General features: G+C 42.7%; 1 protein-coding gene across 1 annotated transcript; it reads right to left on the reverse strand.

Annotated features, from left to right (window-relative positions):
- Positions 1–13,382: 13,382 nt before the first annotated feature.
- LOC115163170 (thymus-specific serine protease) lies at positions 13,383–22,308 on the reverse strand. The gene is made up of 12 exons (XM_029714839.1): positions 22,027–22,308; positions 20,820–20,995; positions 19,963–20,062; positions 19,613–19,742; positions 19,160–19,283; positions 18,954–19,031; positions 18,726–18,773; positions 18,316–18,600; positions 15,609–15,750; positions 15,153–15,332; positions 14,472–14,626; positions 13,383–14,165 (listed from the first exon to the last, which is right to left on the reverse strand). Exons 1-12 carry the CDS (start codon positions 22,085–22,087, stop codon positions 14,106–14,108), a joined length of 1,539 nt encoding a protein of 512 aa, XP_029570699.1. The 5' UTR covers positions 22,088–22,308; the 3' UTR covers positions 13,383–14,105.
- Positions 22,309–22,418: the final 110 nt, after the last annotated feature.

Here is a 22,418-nt window from a genome sequence, read left to right on the forward strand (position 1 = left end):
TCTGCTAGGTAAAGCCCCGCCTTATTTTACATTTTACATTTTAGTCATTTAGCAGACGCTCTTATCCAGAGCGACTGACAGTAGTGAATGCATACATTTAAATTCATTTCATACATTTTTTTTTTCTCGTACTGGCCCCCCGTGGGAAACAGCTCACTGGTCACCATAGCAGCACCCACTCGTAGCACCCGCTCCAGCAGGTATATCTCACTGGTCACCCCCAAAGCCAATTCCTCCTTTGGTCGTCTTTCCTTCCAGTTCTCTGCTGCCAATGACTGGAACAAACTGCAAAAATCTCTGAAGCTGGAGACTCATATCTCCCTCACTCGCTTTAAGCACCAGCTGTCAGAGCAGCTCACAGATCACTGCACCTGTACATAGCACATCTGTAAACAGCCCATCTATCTACCTACCTCATCCCCATACTGTATTTATTTATTTATCTTGCTCCTTTGCACCCCAGTATCTCTACTTGCACATTCATCATCTGCACATCTACCATTCCAGTGTTTAATTGCTATATTGTAATTACTTCGTCACCATGGCCTATTTATGCCTGTTATGGATAGGGGGCAGTATTTTCACGGCCGGATAAAAAACGTACCTGATTTAATCTGTTTATTACTCCTGCCCAGAAACTAGAATATGCATATAATTGTTTGATTTGGATAGAAAACACCCTAAAGTTTCTAAAACTGTTTGAATGGTGTCTGTGAGTATAACATAACTCATATGGCAGGCCAAAACCTGAGAAGATTCCAAACAGGAAGTGCCCTCTCTGACCATTTCTTGGCCTTCTTTAGCCTCTTTATTGAAAACAGAGGATCTCTGCTGTAACGTGACACTTTCTAAGGCTCCCATAGGCTCTCAGAAGGCGCCAGAACGTTGAATGATGACTCTGCAGTCCCTGGCTGAAAAACAGTAGCGCATTTGGATAGTGGTCGATCTGAGAACAATGAGACGAGTGCGCGCATGCACGTGAAGAGTCTATTTTACATTTTCAATCTTTGAACGAAAACGACGTCTCCTGGTCGGAATATTATCGCTATTTTACGAGAAAAATCGCATAAAAATTGATTTTAAACAGCGTTTGACATGCTTCGAAGTACGGTAATGGAATATTTTGAATTTTTTTGTCACGATACGCGCCGGCGCGTTACCCTTCGTTACCTTTCGGATAGTGTCTTGAACGCACGAACAAAACGCCGCTATTTGGATATAACTATGGATTATTTGGAACCAAACCAACATTTGTTGTTGAAGTAGAAGTCCTGGGAGTGCATTCTGACGAAGAACAGCAAAGGTAATCCAATCTTTCTTATAGTAAATCTGAGTTTGGTGAGTACCAAACTTGGTGGGTGTCAAAATAGCTAGCCTGTGATGGCCGGGCTATCTACTCAGAATATTGCAAAATGTCTTTTCACTGAAAAGCTATTTTAAAATCGGACACCGCGATTGCATAAAGGAGTTCTGTATCTATAATTCTTAAAATAATTGTTATGTTTTTTGTGAACGTTTATCGTGAGTAATTTAGTAAATTCACCGGAAGTGTTCGGTGGGAATGCTAGTTCTGAACGTCACATGCTAATGTAAAAAGCTGGTTTTTGATATAAATATGAACTTGATTGAACAAAACATGCATGTATTGTATAACATAATGTCCTAGGAGTGTCATCTGATGAAGATCATCAAAGGTTAGTGCTGCATTTAGCTGTGGTTTTGGTTTTTGTGACATTATATGCTAGCTTGAAAAATGGGTGTCTGATTATTTCTGGCTGGGTACTCTCCTGACATAATGTAATGTTTTGCTTTCGTTGTAAAGCCTTTTTGAAATCGGACAGTGTGGTTAGATAAAGGAGAGTCTTGTCTTTAAAATGGTGTAAAATAGTCATATGTTTGAAAAATGGAAGTTTTCGGATTTTCGAGGATTTAGTCATTCGCGCCACGCCCTATCATTGGATATTGGAGTGGTGTTCCGCTAGCGGAACATCTAGATGTAAGAAGTTAACTTACCTCATTTGCACTCACTGTATATAGACTTTTTGTTTTCTTTTGTTCTACTGTATGTTTTGTTTATTCCATGTGTAACTCTGTGTTGTTGTATGTGTCGAATTGCTATGCTTTATCTTGGCCAGGTCGCAGTTGTAAATGAGAACTTGTTCTCAACTAGCCTACCTGGTTAAACAAAGGTGAAATAAAATACAAATAAACCACTGCACACACACCCGTCGTTACTATGACAACTCGTGTAGCCATGTCAGTAAATGACTGCTGTCTGAACCATACACAAATCCCATTTGGCCACTTGTAACTTGCTGTTTGGACAGTCAGTAGTCCAAAATGGATTTGAAAAACAAAACTGATTTGAGCATTAAGGCCTGCAGTGTGAACAAGGCTTAAGTCCAACCCACCTATGCAGTTAGGGGTCGGAATCTTTTGACAATGATGCTGGTGTACTTAGGACGTCACACTATATATGATATTTTCAGTGTAGGGAGAGGATGTCAGAAGAAGTAGTTCTGAGTAGCCTATATGGCAAGGCTGCTTCAGTTGTTTGTCAGGCCCTGTCAGGGTTGGAGCAGCTGCTGCTGTGCATGTGTGTGTGGGGGGGTCAATGTCAAGGTGCTCGTGATTTAAAGCTAGGCCTTACTGCAGACATTGCCCAAGGCTAAAGAGCAGAGAGAGGCTGAGCAGGAAACAACAGCAGGAGATGATGAAAAAGGTGTGTGTGAGTATGGGCTTGGGTGTGTATGTGTACCTGTTTGCATATCCATGTTCATCTGTGTGTCTATTTTTGTGTTTTCTGGATAGAACTAAGTCATTTGAGAATTGTTTCTTAACCAAATATCACAATTTCCTGCTAGACTGATTAAAATTTGCCAATACATTACATTGATTAAATGTTTTTTTATTGACATTGCGCAAACCCTCTGCCCCTACTGGACTTGTACATCACATCAGCCATTGGGAGATGTCCTGGTCTACTGTGGTGTATTCACTAGGAACCAAATGGAAGCAAACGGGCCGAAACGGGGAGGGACTAACCTAAATTTGTCCAATAAGAAACGCTTGTTTCTGTTGCAAAACCTTTTCCATAACAAAAAGTTTACTGCGATGTGCACTAATGAATACACTCCTGCTGTATCCAGAGGCAGAAACAATCAGCATTTTGTCATTATTAACACTAGGCCTATCTCTAGCTGGACTCTCTCCCTCTACATCCATGGCAGTACAAAACCTCAGCGGTCCATATAGTCATGATTTCTACTGCGTGGCCTTCACGTAGATAGCACAGGTACCCATGTACAGTGCATTCGGAAAGTATTCAGACTGCTTGACTTTTTCCACATTTTGTTAGGTTACAGCCTTATTCTAAAATTGATTAAATTGTCCCCCCCTCACCCCCCCATCAATCTACACAATAACCCATTATGACAAAGCAAAAACAGTTTTTTTTTCTTTTTGCAAATTAATAAAATAAAAACATAAACTACCAATCAAAAGTTTTTGAACACCTACTCATTCAAGGGTTTTTCTTTATTTTTTACTATTTTCTACATTGTAGAATAATAGTGAAGACATCACAACTATGAAATAACACATATGGAATCATGTAGTAACCAAAAAAGGGTTAAACAAATCAAAATATATTTTATATTTGAGATTCTTCAAATAGCCACCCTTTGCCTTGATGACAGCTTTGCACACTAACAGCTTACTACACAACATACACTTAATATTACTATCTTAGCTACTGTATACATATCTCTCTCGCATCCTACATAATTTATGAAGCAGCATAAGACATTTTTGGACTCACGTTGTTGTGATGTGCTTGAACAGGAAAGTGGCGAGGTGGTCCTTTGTGGGCAAATTTAGTCATCAAATGGAAAGATGCCGGATTTACAATTCCAAGTTGAATGACTGTTCAAAATGTATTTTCCCAGTTTGAGCTGTTTATTCCCGACTTCCCAGTTGCAATGCCTGCAGTTAGCCACTGTCACCGATTCCTTACGAACCACTCATTGTTGAATTTGCGATCTCCTGTCACGCCCTGACCTTAGAGAGATGTTTTATTTCCTCTAGTTTGGTTAGGTCAGGGTGTGATGTGGAGAAGGCAATCTAGTTTTTGTATTTCTTTGTGTTTGGCCGAGTATGGTTCCTAATCAGAGGCAGCTGTCTATCGTTGTCTCTGATTGGGAATCATACTTAGGCAGCCCTTTTTCCCTCCTTCAGTTGTGGGATCTTGTTTTTGTACAGCTCAGTGAAAGCCTACAGAACGTGGCGTTCGTTTTCTGTTTTGTTGTTTTGTTTAGTGTTCTGAGTTATAATAAAATGTATCATGAGCACTTACCACGCTGCACCTTGGTCTCCTCTCTACGACGAGCGTCACATCTCCAAATTGTTGTGTAATGTTTATGTCCAATGGCCGATGAGCACCGATACGTTTTATCTATATTTTCTCTTCATTATTTCTCTTCATATGACAAGGATTAAAAATGATTTGCCAGTAGACTTGATTCATGATGATGACTGCTAGCTGAGAATGTGAAAGTAAGATGTTGACATGATCAGTCCAATCAAAGCTACTGTACATACAGTTGAAGTTGGAAGTTTGCATACACTTAGGTCATTAAAACTAATTTTTCAACAACTCCACAAATGTCTTGTTAACAAACTATAGTTTTGGCAAGTCGGTTAGGACATCTACTTTGTACATGACACAAGTAATCCAGCATGTTAATGGTAAAACGGTGGGCCGTTGACATAGTTGCTTGTGGAAGAGGATGGAGCCCCTGGGATAAACACTACCGGTTGCCCTTGGTTTGGTAACCTTGGCCAACCAGGCTAGTTGACACGGTTGACTCCGCCATGAAGAGAATATGGTTGCCGTGACCCTGGGTTACCCACGGTCCAGCGGGAACATCAGAGTGAAGTGACCTGCCAGTCAAGGAGCGGCACTTTCCAAAGGGGAGAAGAGGTGGGAGAGAGAGGGATAAAAGCACAGAGGGGAGGGGCAGAGTGCTTTTTTATGAGCTTGTGCCTCTCTAGTTTCTGGGTTGTCTGGCCGCATGGACATAAATTCTCTCTCTCGCTCTTCTCTCTCTCTCTCTCTCTCTCTCTCTCTCTCTCTCTCTCTCTTTCTCACTCTCTCTCTCTCTCTGTTTCTCTTAATTCAATTCAATTTCAATTTAAGGGCATATGTTTACATTGCCAAAAAAGTTAAATAGATCATAAAGAAAAGCAAAATAAACAATAAAAAATGTACAGTAAACGTTACACTCACAAAAGTTCCAAAAGAATAAAGACATTTAAAATGTCATATTATGTCTATATACAGTGTTGTAATGATGTGCAAATAGTTAAAGTTCAAAAGGGAAAATTAACATAAATATGGGTTGTATTGACAATGGCGTTTGTTCTTCACTGGTTGACCTTTTCTTGTGGCAACAGGTCACAAATCTTGATGCTGTGATTGCACACTGGTATTTCAACCAATATATATGGGAGTTTATCAAAATTGGATTTGTATTCAAATTCTTTATGGGTCTGTGTAATCTGAGAGAAATATGTGTCTCTAATATGGTCATACATTTGGCAGCAGGTTAGGAAGTGAAGCTCAGTTTCCACCTCATTTTGTAGGCATTGTGCACATAGCCTGTTTTCTCTTGGGAGCCAGGTCTGCCTACGGCGGCCTTTCTCAATAGCAAGGCTATGCTCACTGAGTCTGTACATAGTCAAAGCTTTCCTTAATTTTGGGTCAGTCACAGTGGTCAGGTATTCTGTCACAGTGTACTTTTTGTTTAGGCCAAATAGCATTCTAGTTTGATTGGATTTTTGGAAATTCTTTCCAATGTGTCAAGTAATGTATTTTTTGTTTTCTCATGTCCTGGGGCTCTGTGAGGTCTGTTTGTGTTTGTGAACAGAGCCCAAGGACCAGCTTGCTTAGAGGGCTCTTCTCTGGGTTAATTTCTCTGTAGGTGGTGGCTTTGTTATGGAAAGTTTGGGAATTGCTTCCTTTTAGGTGGTTGTAGAATTTAACAGCTTTTTTCTGGATTTTGATTATTAGCGGGTATCGGCCTAATTCTGCTCTACATGCATTATTTGGTGTTTTATGTTGTACGCTGAGGATATTTTAGCAGAATTCTGCTTGCAGAGTCTTAACTTGGTGCTTGTCCCATTTTGTGAATTCCTGGTTGGTGAGCGGACCCCAGAACTCACAACCATAAAGGGCAATGGGTTCTATAAATGATTCAAGCATTTTTAGCCAGATCCTAATTGGTATATCAAATTTTATGTTCCTTTTGATGGCATAGAATTCCCTTCTTGCCTTGTCTTGCAGATCGTTCACAGTTTTGTGGAAGTTACCTGTGGCGCTGATGTTTAGGCCGAGGTACGTATAGTTTTTTGTGTGCTCTAGGGAAACGGTGACTAGATGGAATTTGTATTCGTGGTCCTGGCAACTGGACCTTTTTTGGAACACCATTATTTTTGTCTTACTGAGATTTACTGTCAGGGCCCAGGTCTGGTAGAATCTGTGCAGAAGATCTAGGTGCTGCTGTAAGCCCTCCTTGGTTGGGGACAGAAGCACCAGATCATCAGCAAACAGTAGTCATTTGACTTCAGATTCTAGTAGGGTGAGGCCGGGTGCTGCAGACTGTTCTAGTGCCCTTATCAATTTGTTGATATATATGTTGAAGAGGGTGGGGCTTAAGCTGCATCCTTGGCTCACCCCCCGGCCCTGTGGAAAGAAATGTGTTTTTTTCCCATTTTAACCGCACAGTTGTTTGTGTACATGGATTTCATAATGTCGAATGTTTTCCCCCCCAACACCACTTTCTATCAATTTGTATAGCAGACCCTCATGCCAAATTGAGTCAAAAGCTTTTTTGAAATCAACGAAGCATGAGAAGACTTTGCCTCCGTTTTGGGTGTGCATGGTGAATACGTGCTCTGTTGTACGGTAATTTGGAAAAAAAACAATTTGACATTTGCTCAGTACATTGTTTTCGCTGAAGAAATGTTTGAGTCTGCTGTTAATGATAATGCAGAGGATTTTCCCAAGGTTGCTGTTGACACATATCCCCCGGTACTTATTGGGGTCAAATTTGTCTACACTTTTGTGGATTGGGGTGATCAGTCCTTGGTTCCAAATATTGGGGAAGATCCCAGAGCTGAGGATGATGTTTGTGGTCTGTATATTTTATCATTTCATTTAGGATACCATCAACCTCACAGGCCTTTTTGGGTTGGAGGATTTGTATTTTGTCCTGTAGTTCATTCGATGTAATTGGAGAATCCAGTGGGTTCTGGTAGCCTTTAATATTTGATTCTAAGATTTGTATTGGATCATGTTTATGTTTTTGCTGTTGGATCTTTGTTATAGAGCCAAAAAGATTGGAGAAGTGGTTTATCCATACATCTATCAAGGCACAAGGCGAAACCCAGGTGCAGACACAGGAGGCAGATGGTTGGAGTCTTACCATGTTTAATAATCCAAAGGGGTAGGCAAGAGAATGGTCGTGGACAGGCAAAAAGGTCAAAACCAGATCAGAGTCCAGGAGGTACAGAGTGGCAGACAGACTCGTAGTCAAGGCAGGCAGAATGGTCAGGCAGGCGGGTACAGAGTCCAGAAACAGGCAAGGGTCAAAACCAAGAGGACTAGAAAAAGGAGAATAGCAAAAAGGCGTACAGGAAAAACACACTGGTTGACTTGACTAAACATACAAGACAAACTGGCACAGAGAGACAGGAAACACAGGGATAAATACACTGGGGAATATAAGTGACACCTGGAGGGGGTGGAGACAATCACAGGAACAGGTGAAACAGATCAGGGCGTGACATCTACGTTTGTTTCGAATTTTCCCAGAAGTGGTTAGATTCTATGGATTCTTCAGTTACATTGAGCTGATTTCTGACGTGCTGTTCCTTATTTTTCCGTAGTGTATTTCTGTATTGTTTTAGTGATTCATCATAGTGAAGGCGTAGGCTCAGGTTTTCTGGGTCTCTGTTTTTGGTTGGATAGGTTTCTCAATTTCTTTCTTAGGTTTTTGCATTCTTCATCAAACCATTTGTCATTGTTGTTCATTTTCTTAGGTTGTCTGCTTAAAATTGTTATGTTTGTTAGGGAAGCTGAGAAGTCAAATATACTGTTTAGGTTTTCTACTGCCAAGTTTACCAGTTCACTATTACAGTGAAACCTTATGTCCATGAAAGATGTCTAGGGATTGAATTTGTTGTTGCCTAAGTTTTTTGGTAGATTTCCACACTATTTTGCTTCTATTTATAGCATTTCTTAATATTCTTCAGTTCCTTTGGCTTTGATGATCATGATTGAGCATAGTTCTGTTTAAGTAGTGAGATTTTGCTGTGATCTGATTGATCACAGCAAAAGATACTCTGGGTTGAGATCAGTGATAAAGTAGTCTACAGCATTACTGCCAAGAGATGAGCTGTAGGTGTACCTACCATAGGAGTCCCCTCGAAGCCTACCGTTGACTATGTACATACCCAGCTACAGTCAGCGCTGCAGGAGTTGTGTTGCAGGAGTTAAGTTTTTGTTGGTTATGTTGTCTAGGGGGGGCATATTGGGGAGGGAATGCTGTCACCTCCAGGCAGGTGTTTGTCCCCCTGTGTGCTGAGGGTGTCGGGTTCTTGTCCAGTTCTGGCATTTAGGTCATCACAGGCTAGTACATGTTTCCTGATCCTGGAAATTGTTCATCTCCACCTCTAGGATGAAGCTGTCATTATTAAAGTATGGGGATTATATTGGGGGGATATAGGTAGCACACATGAGGACATGAGGACATCTCTCTCTCCCTCTCTCTCTCTCTCTCTCTCTCTCTCTCTCTCTCCCTTTCTCTCTCTCTTTTTTCTCTCTCTCTATCATCCTACCAGCCCATTTTCATCACCATAAAAATATTGTCTGTGAACTTATTCTCTCTCTGCCTGACTGCATTTCTGTCTCCACCTGCTTTGACACAGTACTTCAGTCACTACACTTAAACACTCTCTCTCCCACTCAAGCCCTTACACTCCTCCTCTCCATCCCTCCACCATTTCATGTTTCCCTTCTTTTGGTGAAGTCATCACTGCCTTTCGCCAGCCATTCTCTCATTTTCTCCCCTTGTTTCTCTCCCTAGTTCCCTCTCTCCCTCTCCCTCCCTCCTTCACTCTCCTTATAGATGGAGATTAAGTCTGGGCTGGAGCCCCATCCGTTTCCCTGACTGTTTGTTATTAAGGAGATGGATGGAGGCTTGCAGTGCCAGCTCGACGCAGCCGCAATTACAGCAGGTCCAGTGATAGATGGAGAAAGAGCGAGGAGGGAGATGGAGAGAGGGGCATCTATCACGCCCTTTAATCTACCTGTCAGTGCTGGGGAAGAAGGCTGGGCCTTGGGTGAGGTGGGAGGAGGGGGAGTGAGGATGGAAGAGATGAGAACTGGCCAATACAGCGCCTTGACTATTGGTTAAAGGTTTCATATCTTTCTTTTGCTCTGTCCTTCCCCCAAACAATTACACGAAAAGACGCCTTCCAGTACTACAGTAATTAAATGTCCTCATTAACTAATTGATTGTCTTGAGGTTATTGCATTTCGTATTGAATTCTGGATGTTTGTGTGCCAGTGTGTGTCTGGCTGCTTAACAGTGTTGCATTAGATACTGTATGCTGTTACGTTGTTATGTGGATGTGTGCTGTTGATGGGTCATAACTTCCTCTATTTACAGGTCAGGAGACGAAGCCTCTAGAATTTCATTTGTTTGGTTTGAAGGGAAACATTTTTGCATTGAGATAATTTAATGCACCTTGGTAGTACTGAGCATCTACATGTTTCAAATACCCAGTACACACATGTGCAAACACACAATTAAGTGCATGCACCAAGAAACACATGCACACACGTACACACTCACATCACACCATGGCCTGCACACACCAACACACACCTGTTGGTGGTATCAAAGAAGCGACCACCTTAAGAGAAGCGCATGGTTTGACTCGTTTTTCTCCTCAATGTTAGAGAAATATTATGAAGGCTAATCCGAGCCTCTCCTCTCACTCCCCTCCTTATTCTCATCTGTCCAGGAGAGTGAGGTATGGGATGGAGGGATTCATTCTCTTCCGTTGGCCATGGGAATGATAGATGGACAGATGTGGGTAGATAGATCATACTGTTCACAGTTGGGCTTAGCCGAGAGTTACAGGAGTGACCGTGGGTTCCATTGATAGTGGGACACCTCTCTCCTTCCTCTCAGTGTGCACAGTGATTTGAAAGAAAATGGCTGGTATAGGAAATATGGTGAAAACTTCCTCTAACCCATGCCTAGACCAATCCAATGCCTTTAGATTTGTGGGAAGTAGTGAACGAGTGTACACTTCAGGAGATATTATCGGGACACAGCCATTGTGTAGTTCTACGGCCCAGCAGAGAGGAGACTGGAGGTTCAGTAACAACACAGAGTCAAGAGAACAGGAAAAAAACAAGAGTACTGAAAGTGGAGTCATTTAGAGAGTGCTCTCCCCATTGGCCCTCCTGTGCATTAGGGAGCCCATAGGCCAAGAAGGGTGTGCTTTTGTGTGTGTGTGTATGTGCCTGTGTGTGTGTGTGTGTGTGGGGGGGGGGGGGGGGGGGGGGGGAGTGTACGTGTGTGCATGTCTATCTGTCTGTGTTTGTTCGAGAATGTTTTCAGAACTGTCAGCATGGAAACAGACCATGGTTTGTTTACCACTAACAACAGACGAGCTGAACATGGAATCATTTATCAGTTCTTCCTCAAGTGGTAGATTCATTTTTCAAGTACGTGTCAACACCAACACTAGAGAATGCATTGGAATGCAAACTAGCAACTAGTAAAACATCCCTTCACAGCTACATACATGGATGTTCCTTTATGCAAGCTTGTAATGTACGTGAGTTAATGTGTGTGCTGTGTCCCTTTGTGTCCAAATGCGAGCATGCATGCGTGTGCATGTGTGCGCTTATAGGTGGTTGAGCGTGCACTTGTCTCTGCACTAGTGTGTGCGTTTTCAATCATCATCTTGAATCAACTGTAAGTGCAGATGTGCTGTGACCTGACTAAGATCAGATAAAGTGCGTCCCCCCCCCCCCCAGCTCCATTTGTCATGGGCCAGCTGTCGGGCTGCTGTGATTGGTTGTTGTGGGAGACAGATAGCCGATAGGCTCTGATTAACAGTAGTGACTCTGGAACTTACTCATTGATCAAGGGAACAGGCGCGGGGGAGGGAGAAGACGGGAGGGAATGAGAAAGAGAAAAAGCATTCCCTGTCGCTCTGTCAGTGCTTGCTGATACCGTGATTGCGTCTGTGTGTGTGTGTGTGTGTGTGTGTGTATAATAAATACATAACGTAACATTGGTGATAAAAGAGTTTGGAAAAAACCTGCCGGCATTGTAGATATGGGGAATATTGGTCAGAAGGCCTAAAAGCACAGTGGCTCTGTACTGGTACCCCCTGTATTTAGCCTCATTATTGTTATTTTACTGCTGCTCTTTAATTATTTACTTTTATTTTATTTTTTGTAGGTATTTTTCTTAAAACTGCATTGTTAGTTAAGGGCTTGTATGAAAGCATTTCACTGTAAGGTCTACACCTTTTGTATTTGGCACATATGACAAATAACATTTGATTTGATCATATCTGGTGTAGGCCTATACTAGTATAGATGTATAGAATGTGATATAGTAATGTTATTAAGTGCGAGAATCTCAGAAGGTTGGTCTCTCACTCTCTCTCAATTCAATTCAATAGGCTTTATTGACATGGGGAAAATATGTTTACATTGCCAAAGCAAATGGAATAGACAAACAAAAGGGAATTAAACAAGGGAAACATTACACTCACAAAAGTTTTAAAGAATATAGACATTTAAAATATTATATTCTCTATGTACAGTGTTGTAACAATGTGCAAGTAGATGAAGTATGAAAGGAAAAATAAAGATATAAATATAGGTTGTATTTACATTGTTTGTGCTCCTCTGGTTGCCCTTTTGTCATGGCAACGGGCCACAAATCGTGCTGCTGTGATTGCACACTGCGGTATTTTGCCTAACAGATATGGGAGTTCATCAATGTTTGATTTGTTTTCAAATTCTTTGTGTGATCTGTGGGAAATATGTGTCTCTAATGTGGTCACTCTCTCCATGTTGGAGAATGTGTGCTTTTCATTCAAATAGGAATATATGAACGTCAAGGAGAAAAGCATACTGAGCCACCTTGCTAGTCCTCGTGTGTACTCACTCCCAGAACGGGAAGTAGTAAAGGTCTTATCATACGCCACATCCTGGGTATAATTCAAACATCCACCAGAGAAGACAAGAAGGAAGATGTTGGGGTGTGAGTGAATCTAAGCCACACTGTATGTGTATCTAAGCGTTGAGGGGCTCCATGCGGGTGGGTACTGTGGGAAATGGACTGCTGTGTAACTGCTAAACACGGTCTGTGTGTGCTTGAATGTGAATATGTGTGCATGTAAGTACAGTACATCTGAGAGTGTATGTGTTATTATGTGTGTGTGTCCTAGTATAAACTGTAGTGTATTATCACTAACAGGAGTTGTGTGCATGAGTGCGTGATTGAGCTCTCTCTGTAGGGTGGTCAGTGGTGGGAGGTCGTGACCTGGTCGAATCCGGGGGAGTGGAGATCATCAATCAGCGAGGGGCAGGCCTGAGCAGCAGGACCATCACCACGCCTCCACCCCACGGGGTAACAGATGGCCTTGGGACAACTGGCTCTTGCTCACCTCTCTCGTAACACGCACACACACAGTATATGCACCAACTCAACGATGCACACAAAAAATAACTCATACACACACACACACTATTTTGCATGCACGCATGACAGGATCTACACACAAACAGATCGGATACCCACACACTCAAAGTGCAAAGATAATTAAACATACACAAAGACACACATGGTGCTAAATACCGCATTTGGCTGGCACATATATTGTTTATGTTAATGTATTCATGAAGACCACACAAATATGCATGTAAACAAACTCAAACACACAATAGTCTTCAGAGTTTTATAAACTGGAAATGTGCCATTGACTGGGTATATGTGTATAGCATTAGCGCCCCCTGCTGAGATTAAAGATTTAAACAGTTAAAAAAGGTGATATTTTAGTCAAGAACTATCTTTGAGTATTTAGTCATTTGAATATAATTTGCATCGTCGTCACAGTTTTTGCTCTGTACTGAAACGCGACTGCTGACATGCACATTCTTCTGGGATTGTAGTAACAGTGGGCTAATGAACAAAATACTCAAAATTGTTTGGGGGTAAAATATCTCATAAAATGAATTTCAGTCAACAACAATATACCACAATCCACAGAAAACAGACACCAGATTATCAGCAAACTTTTATTTATGATATTTTTCCAACTCGCAGGATTAAATCAAATGAACTCAAAGATCCACAAGCTCCAAAGCAATCCAGCACACATTCAGATAATGTATTGTCTGAGATAACTTCACTGAATCCAGACAAAGGAAAATGCATGTGTGAACAGGCTGTAAACCTTAGAACACTCCGTAATGTTAAAGTTGTCTTATGCTGAGACTCTCTGGTTAGCTATACGCTACTAGTACGTAGTTAGGAAACTTAAATACTGTGTACAGCATTATAAGTGGTTCCCTAAATTACTAAAACTGTCTATTAAAATATAAATCTATAACTTATATACTGGAGTAAATTCAAGCATGCTATTAAAACGTTCAAAAAAAACACTATGAAAACGTTAGGAAAAAACACTATAAAACAAAAAACACTATAAAACGTTAGAAAAACGTTAGAAAACCACAAACATAATAACTAAAAGAACGTTAGAAAAACACCAGGAAAAACACTAGGGAAACCACTAGGGAAAAACACTAGGGAAAAACACTAGGAAAAACGTTAGGAAAACACTAGAAGAATGTTAGAAAAAACAAACAGAAGAACACCACCTTAAAGGACCTGACCCATGGAGAGAGACATGAAGAGAGGGGCTCAGTCCACAGCACCATGTGTTTGATTGGGTGAGTGATGGTCAGGACAGACAGATGATCAGGTGACCTGTCGTTGGGTCCATCAGCCCATAAGCTTCCAGGCAGCTTCCTTCAGCCACTTGGCAACTTTTCTCTCAATGGCCTGACAACCAGAGAGAAAAAAGACAGATCAGGATGAGGGGAAGAGAAGTTTAAAAATAATATTTACTAATGACATAACAGATAGACAATGGGGCAGTTTCCTGGACATATTTTTAGTTTAGTCTTGGACTAACAAGCTACTGCCCATTGACCATGCTTTTTTGTTTCTGGGAAACCGGCCCAACGTGTTCAACTGAGACATACAGTTCTGAAGCACTCATTACTCTTCATGTGCCACCAAAGCTCACAGTCAGCGTCTCTCTCAGTTACATCAACGTAGTGTTGCCTAGCCTGCCGTGCGCCGTACCTTGCGGGCCTGCTTCAGGGCGGGGCGGTCTGCAGCGCCGCCGGGGTTCATGTCGGCACAGTGGGAGGTGCCCTTGATGAGGATGGCCATGTCTTTGTCCTCCTTATCCAAGTTCTCTTCCAGAACGCTGAGCTCGTGCCAGGGGTCAATGTCACCTGACAGTGGTCACAGACCAGAGGGACAGGTCATATACTGCCTGTCACACAGAGGAGGTTGGTGGGAGGAGTTATAGGAGGATGGGCTCATTGTAATGGCTGGAATATAATAAATGGAACAGAGTCAACCATGTGGTTTCCATATGTTTGATACCAGTCCATTGATTCCATTCCAGCCATTAGTTTGAGCCTGTCCTCCTCCCACCAACCACCTCTGCTGTCACACAATCACTCACATAGACACAGCACATTGATTCACTGCCAGTGGGTTTAAGTTACACTATGATGGTGGTTGGGCCAGTAACCGAAAGGTCGCTTGGTTCGGATCCCCAAGCCGTTCTGCCTTCGAACAACAACTGCTCCCCGGGCGCCGATAACGTCAATGAAGGCAGCCCCCCCCCAGCACCTCTCTGATTCAGGGAGGTTGGGTTAAACGCGGAAGACACATTTCGTCTGAATGCATTCAGTTGTGCAACTGACTAGGCATCGCCAAGCTACTGTATCTATCTGTGAAGTCTCTGCTCACCGTTGACATAGAGCACCCTGTCAGTGTTGGGGTGGTCTCCTCCATAGTACTTGTTAGTGAAGGCGATATGTCCCGGCAGACTGTGCTGGGGGACGTTGAACACCTCAGGACACAGGTCAGTCTTAGCCTGCAGGGTCAACATGCGGGAGAAGGGACAGCTGGCGTCCTCACATGTCTGGACTGTCACAACAAAACAATGAGGTAAGCCATAGAAATACAATGTATGGCAACTGCTCGGCATCCGACCGTAGGGCTCAACAGAGGGTAGTGCGTACAGCCAATACATCACTAGGGCAAAGATTCCTGCCATCGAGGACCTGTACAATATAATGTAGCTCAGTATTTGAATGATTTATTTTACACAGTCATTATTGCTCATCTTTATCAAGGGGGTGAATCATTTCGTACCCCAATGTATCTCCTCTAGGAGTGACAGTGTTGTGGAGCGGTACTCACAGAAGCCGAACTCGGTGCAGGTCTGGTAGTACCATTGTCTCTCTCCATTGTAGGCAGAGTCCAGATTGGTGTCACTCAGGTCCTTGATGGTCTGCTTGTGGGACGCGTCCAGACAGGGCTCCTCGCCTGTGGCCCGGTAGATCTAATACAAACACACACAGTAACAGTGTTCCCTGACTGTTCTACAATCACGCTCCACACTGCCATTTCCCAGCTGGACAAAAGAAACACCTATGTGAGAATGCTGTTCATTGACTACAGCGTTCAACACCATAGTCCTACGAAGCTCATCACTAAGCTAAGGACCCTGGGACTAAACACCTCCCACTGCAACTGGATCCTGGACTTTCTGATGGGCCGTCCCCAGGTGGTGAGGTAGGTAACAACACATGAGCCACGCTGATCCACAACACCGGGGCCCCTCAGGGGTGTGTGCTTAATCCCCTACTGTACTCCTTGTTCACCCACGACTGCATGGCCAAACACGACTCCAACACCATCATTAAGGTTGCTGACGACACAACAGTGGTAGGCCTGATCACCGACAACGATGAGACAGCCTATAGGGAGGAGGTCAGAGACCTGGCAGTGTGGTGCCAGGACAACAACCACTTGCAATTTGCAAAAACAATCAGATTCCGACAGAAATATGGCTGAGACGCAAAGAAAATTCAAAGAGAGGGGGTACAAAAATAGTTAGATTAATACTGCCATTGAGAAAATTCAAAAAAACCGAGACATGATCCTTTTCAAGGACAGTCTCGCGAAAAGAAGCATTCTTGCGTTCTAACCACCCGCTATCCAAAGTGCTCTGAACAAATTAAGGGAATCGTTCACAAACATTGGCACATTCTAAAATCTGATGATAGTCTCGGTAATGTGTTTTCAGACCCTCCCTTGATCGTGTTCTCGCAGGTCAAAAATCTCAGAGATGAACTGGTAAACTCTGATTTACCACCCCAATATATCTCTGCACAACGTCTATTTGCGCCCCTACTAGACGGAAAGTACAAGTGTAATGGCTGTGCTCAATGCAATGGTACTTATAAATGTAGATCCTTCAAACACCCCCAAACAGGGAAACAGATCCCAATTAGAGGTGTTATCACGTGATCCACTAAGGCAGTTATTTATCTTAGAACTTGTCCTTGTGTTAAATGATGTGGGTAAAATAAAGCTCAAATGAAAAGTACGAACCTCGAAGCATCGTAGCACCATTAGGTGCAAAAACTAGACTTACCCAGTTGCGGCCCACTTTTTGGAAGCAAACCACTCGATTTCGTCCCTACGTTATATCGGCATCGAACTTGTCACCCTCCCTATGAGAGGGGGTGACCTCGACAATTTATTGCTAAATCGAGAGGCTGCCTGGATCTTTAATTTAAAGACCCTTGCTCCCTTCGGTCTCAACGTTGACTTTGATCTGAAGCCCTTCTTGTGATTATTGTGATTTTGCTATTGTAAATGTTTGTAGGCCTATGCAGCCAAATTGTATCTATGATCATATGCTATCCATGTTTTTGGTTTGTTATTTTGATATCTGAAGATTAACCAATGATATCAGGAAACACCCGGCCATGATTACAGACACCTGTGTGTGTCCTTTGACACTATATAAACTAGTCACCCCTCAGTGTTTGTCATTACACCCTGATGAAGACAGCTTGTCTGTCGAAACGTTGGTTATTCAATTACTGCATCTGAGCTCCTAGAGTGTGCGGCTCTCCTTTAATTGTTCAAGTGTTCTACTCCGCTAGCCAGCACCTCGCCTAAATAGGTGTGCGTTTCTTTCGCCTCTAGAACAACAACCACTACCTTAATGTGAGCAAGACAAAGGAGATGATCGTGGACTACAGGAAAAGGAAGGCCGAACAGGCCCCCATTAACATTGATGGGGCTGTAGTGAAGCAGGTCGAGAGTTTCAAGTTCTTTGGTGTCCATATCAACAACAAACTATCATGGTGCAAACACACCAAGACAGTTGTGAAGAGGGCACGACAACAGCTTTTCCCCCTCAGGAGACTGAAAAGATTTGGCATGGGTCCCCAGATCCTCAAAAAGTTCTACAGATGCACCATCGAGAGCATCCTAACCGGTTGCATCCCTGCCTCGTATGGCAACTGCTCGGCATCCGACCGTAGGGCTCTACAGAGGGTAGTGCGTACGGCCAATACATCACTAGGGCAAAGATTCCTGCCATCGAGGACCTGTACACTAGGCGGTGTCAGAGGAAGGCCCAAAAAATTGTAAAAGACTCCGGTCACCCAAGTCATAGACTGTTCTCTCTGCTACCGCACGGCAAGCGGTACCGGAGCGCCACGTCTAGGTCCAAAAGGCTCCTTAACAGCTTCTACCCCCAAGCTATAAGACACATACCCACACGCAAACTGACTCAGTACCGGTACCCCTTGTATATAGCTTCGTTATTGTTATGTAATTTTATTGTGTTTACTTTTTTACTTAGTAAATATTTTCTTAACTCTATTTCTTTAACTGCATTGTTGGTGAGGGGCTTGTAAGTAAGCATTTCACGAGAAGGTCTACTACACCTGTTGTATTCGGCGCATGTGACAAATACAATTTGAATAGATCAGTCAAGGCGATGCACAACTGTAGATCAATACAGCCCTCTGCTGGTTAATCAATGAATTGTGTGTGTGTGTGTGTGTGTGCGTGCGTGTGTGTACACACACAATACACCTCATACCTGCACCAGCTTGATCAGCCGGTCGTATGCCTCAGTCTCCGAATCGTAGGTCTCTGTCTCATTGGTCATTATTTTACACATCTCCTCAATAGTCAGGATGCCCCCCTCCTCATTGTACTCCACGGTTCCCATGACGATGTCGGCCAGGCTCTGCATGAGCTCGATCTGGTCCCCCAGATCCTCAGGGATCTCACAGCACCCAAAGTCCTTCCCCACCTCAGTGGCATTCCCTGCAAACAGGGCGGCCTCCACGGCAGCAAAGGCCTCCCAGATGTCCCCCACACACTGGAGGAGAGAGAGAGAGAGAGACAGTGACAGAGAGAGTCAAATCCCACAGTAGGAGACTCATACAGTCAGACACTCCAACACATGATGTCAAGCACCCACATCTACTGTAAATGTTGTCAAACCTTATCTGAACCTCCAACGTCCTCGTCCGCAAGGCTCAGACCCACCACCTGGAAGAGAGCAACACCAGGGTATGTTTTCACCGTGGTCTGTACAGCTGAACATCACAGCTACCATGCTATTAACACTATAAATAGTGCCACAGTTACTAGTTTGTCTACTACTACTGCAACTACCGCCACTACTACAACTACTACTACTAAAATTAATACTAATGATGAGATCTTTACTTTGTTGAAGGTGGAGAAGTCCAGTTTGGCTTTGACAGGAGCGGAGGAGGCCACAGCACCGTAGACCAGATGGGGGAACTGGAAGAACAGGAACAGAGGACATTATTTAGTATTATTACCATGGAATACAGTAGACCAGCATACAGTAACACTGCTGTCCAGTCCTAAGTATAAATATAGACAGTGTTGTTTTCTCTCTACTGTACCTTTCCCCTGAGCCAGGCAGACAAGGCCCCAGCATAGGAACCTCCAAAGCTGATCCAGGTATTCTTGTCAGAGAGGTCAAAGCGATCGCTGATGTATTGATGGAATTCTGCGACGTCCGCAAGACTGGAAACCAAGAGATGGCAGAGAAAATGCAATTCAATCTCTGCCCAATTCAAGCCCACTCAAAAGCTCTCTGCCTACGTCAAGTAGCAACCCACTGGGCACAGACATCAGTTCAACGTCTAGTTTTTTATTTACATTTGGTTGAGTTGTCAACTAATGTGAATTCAACTTGAAATCAAACAAAAATGTCACCTTGCCGTTGGATTTAGTTTCAAAGTTGGGTTAATTAAAATACGAAATACCCACACGATGAATTTTTGCAAATCCAATCAGTTTTCCACATTGATTCAACGTAATCACATTGACTCCCTCCTCCCACCAGTACTCACGCCTGCTGGCTGGACAGGTCTCCCAGGTTCTCAGTCTCCAGGCCATCTTCGTTGATGCTCTCGCCGTAGAAACGATGCTCCAGGGCCACAAGCAGGGCCCCGTGCTCCTCGGCCATGTCCACATGGTGGCCTACAGATACACACAAAGCAGGAGCGGAGAGGGAAAATAAGGGGAGGTTAAGAGTTGGTTGAGGTATCAACGACACAAAAATCAAAGAACAGGCATTGACTTGTAACTAAATACAAGTATCAAATTCATAACACCTATGTAAGCCTAACTTATCGTGTCAATGCATTTCCATTTTCTTTTCATATTACTTAAGAGCGTGACAGGGGAGCTTTGTGTGTACCTGCCAGCACATTGAACTCAGAGATGGGGCCCTCCCCTCCGATGAACAGGAACACTGGGCCATGAGGACGCTCCCAATAGGCTTCATTCACGAAAAACCTCTGAGAGAGAGATAGAGGGTGAGAGGGAGAGGAAGCAAGATAACAAATAACCTGTACACAGTGAGGTCCAAAAGTGTTTGGACATCGACCCATGTGTTGTTGTTTTGGCTCTTTTCTCCAGCACTTTGGAATGATAGAATGACTGAGGTTAAAGTGCACTGTCAGTGGTATATGCATTTGAGAGTAATTACAACACATTTTGTACATAGTTCCCCCATTTTAGGGAACCAAAACTATTTGGACAAATTCACTTACATGTGTATTAAAGTAGTCAAAAGTTTAGTAATTGGTCCAATATTCCTAGCACACAATGACCACATCAAGCTTGTGACTCTAAAAACTTGTTGGATGCATTTTCAGTTATTTTGTTGTCATTCACGATTCATTCAGGATTATCCGTAATCATGGTAGCATACACAAAAATGTGGAAGTGTTCAGAAACATTCATTTCTAAACATTTACAATAAAAGTGACTAATAAAAGTGGAATATGGCACCAAATACTAAACGTTTGAATACTCCAATACACATAAGTGAATTTGGCCTAATACTTTTGGCTCCCTAAAATGGGGGGACTACGTACAAAAAGTGCGGTCACCCTATATGGATGAAAATACCCTCACATTAAAGCTGACAGTCTGCACATTGACCTCATAGTCATTGTATCATTTAAAATACAAAGTGCTGGAGTACAGAGCCAAAACAACCAAAAATACATTTGGACCTCACTGTAGGTGCACGTATCCATGGTGGGTCACCTGAGGAAATGTTTCATCGTTTTGACTGTCGAAGTGGTCCAGGGGTTGGTGAATTTTCCCGTCTCTCACTTCGCCCATGGGCTTATGCCCGTTGACTGCGCTCATCAGCACATTCTTCTTCGCTTTCTCATACTGGATTTTACGCACGTGCTCCTTGATCTTCCTCAGAACTCGTCCTATGAAATGTGAAATGAAATCCAATGCACTGTGCACAGCAAGAACGACAGGAACACAGGACGGGCAAATATAGAGATAATACGAGAAGCTCAATCGTGTGTAGTTGCGCGTAAAGTCACATATGGACCTAAATTACGCACGTATTTGTTGGTCAAACCACAAGAGCCTCCTTAGACTTGAACATCTGAATGTGCGCATATGCAACTCCTTAACAATTTCTACAATTATCTCTCACATTTCGTTCTACAAAAAGGACTATCTAAACGTGTCACATACCTTTTTTGGATTGGATACAATTTTGTATTTATTCCTGATGGTCTCAGCATATGGCGTTTGCTGATAAGTTATAACCCTCTGCCACAACCTTATCGGTCTAATTCATACCCGGCAGCCAAGCCCATGTTTATTTTGTTTTTCATGGGTTTTATTATAATTCAATAAATACTTAGTGTTAAGAAACCATGTATTAGTTAGGAACAAAATAAACTATTGCTATAGAAGGTGCTCAATTTTTAAGCAGCCAATTTCACATAACTATCTAAATATAGCTTCTAGATTAGCCAATTTCGTTTCTCTGAATACCACAATGGATTCACCTCAATAATTAAAACTATAGGCCTATGCATTAAAATTATATACGATCAAAGTGTATATTATATCAGCCCACACAGATACATGGATGTACTTTCATGCTAGGTATAAAACCTCATATTGGAGCTTAGAGACCCTAACTGATGTATAGGACAATATTAAAATGATCTACTTTTGTTTCATTACAAGCATCATGAAACCTCTAACACATTAAATTAACTTGGCGAAAAACTGTTTTTGAACGCAATTGTGTACCACTTTTTACCATGCGTTTTCTTCCTTCAGAAATGACCTCTTACTGAATATTTGGTCAAATTATTAATTTTGTGTATCGTTTCCTAGGAACAAGGGTGGCTCAACCTACCCAACTCTGCCCTATCTCATTTTATCATTTGAGTATTTTTTTAAATGGTCAGTTCATTATGGATCGTTAACGTACCAGAATAGACGAAGTTCACAAGGAGAAGGAGGATGATACAACGGATGGGAGACAGAAGCATCTTCAGGCCTCCAACTACGACCTCTTTACTGATATAGGTCTACACTATGGTCAGACAACCTTGCCGTCTCAATGCGAGGAGAACGCCTGCTTTTAAGGCGTGATCGACGTTTTTAGTCCACCCCGGGCTCCCCTGATGCCCACTGTGCGTATTTATAGTAAACAAGTCGCCAGTTGAGCGTAATCAAGACGCAGCAAGTGAGTCTGGGCAATAGGCATATCTCCTCCAACGGTGGCAGTGGTCCAAACTAGAACGACACTATTGGCTTGGTGAAAGATGCATACACTTCACATTTAGGTATTGAATTGTACGCACAAAGTCTAAAACTCAG

The sequence above is a fragment of the Salmo trutta genome, chromosome 26 (genome assembly GCF_901001165.1).
Source record: "Salmo trutta chromosome 26, fSalTru1.1, whole genome shotgun sequence".
Classification (NCBI taxonomy): domain Eukaryota; kingdom Metazoa; phylum Chordata; class Actinopteri; order Salmoniformes; family Salmonidae; genus Salmo; species Salmo trutta.

Excerpts from the sequence above, each read along its gene's own strand:
- LOC115163170 (XM_029714839.1), bottom strand. The coding sequence starts at position 22,087 with ATGCTTCTGTCTCCCATCCGTTGTATCATCCTCCTTCTCCTTGTGAAC. Across the intron at positions 20,996-22,026 it reads TGTGAACTTCGTCTATTCTG|GACGAGTTCTGAGGAAGATC; the intron begins GTACGTTAACGA and ends CACATTTCATAG. Across the intron at positions 19,743-19,962 it reads TGAGTTCAATGTGCTGGCAG|GCCACCATGTGGACATGGCC; the intron begins GTACACACAAAG and ends GTGTATCTGTAG.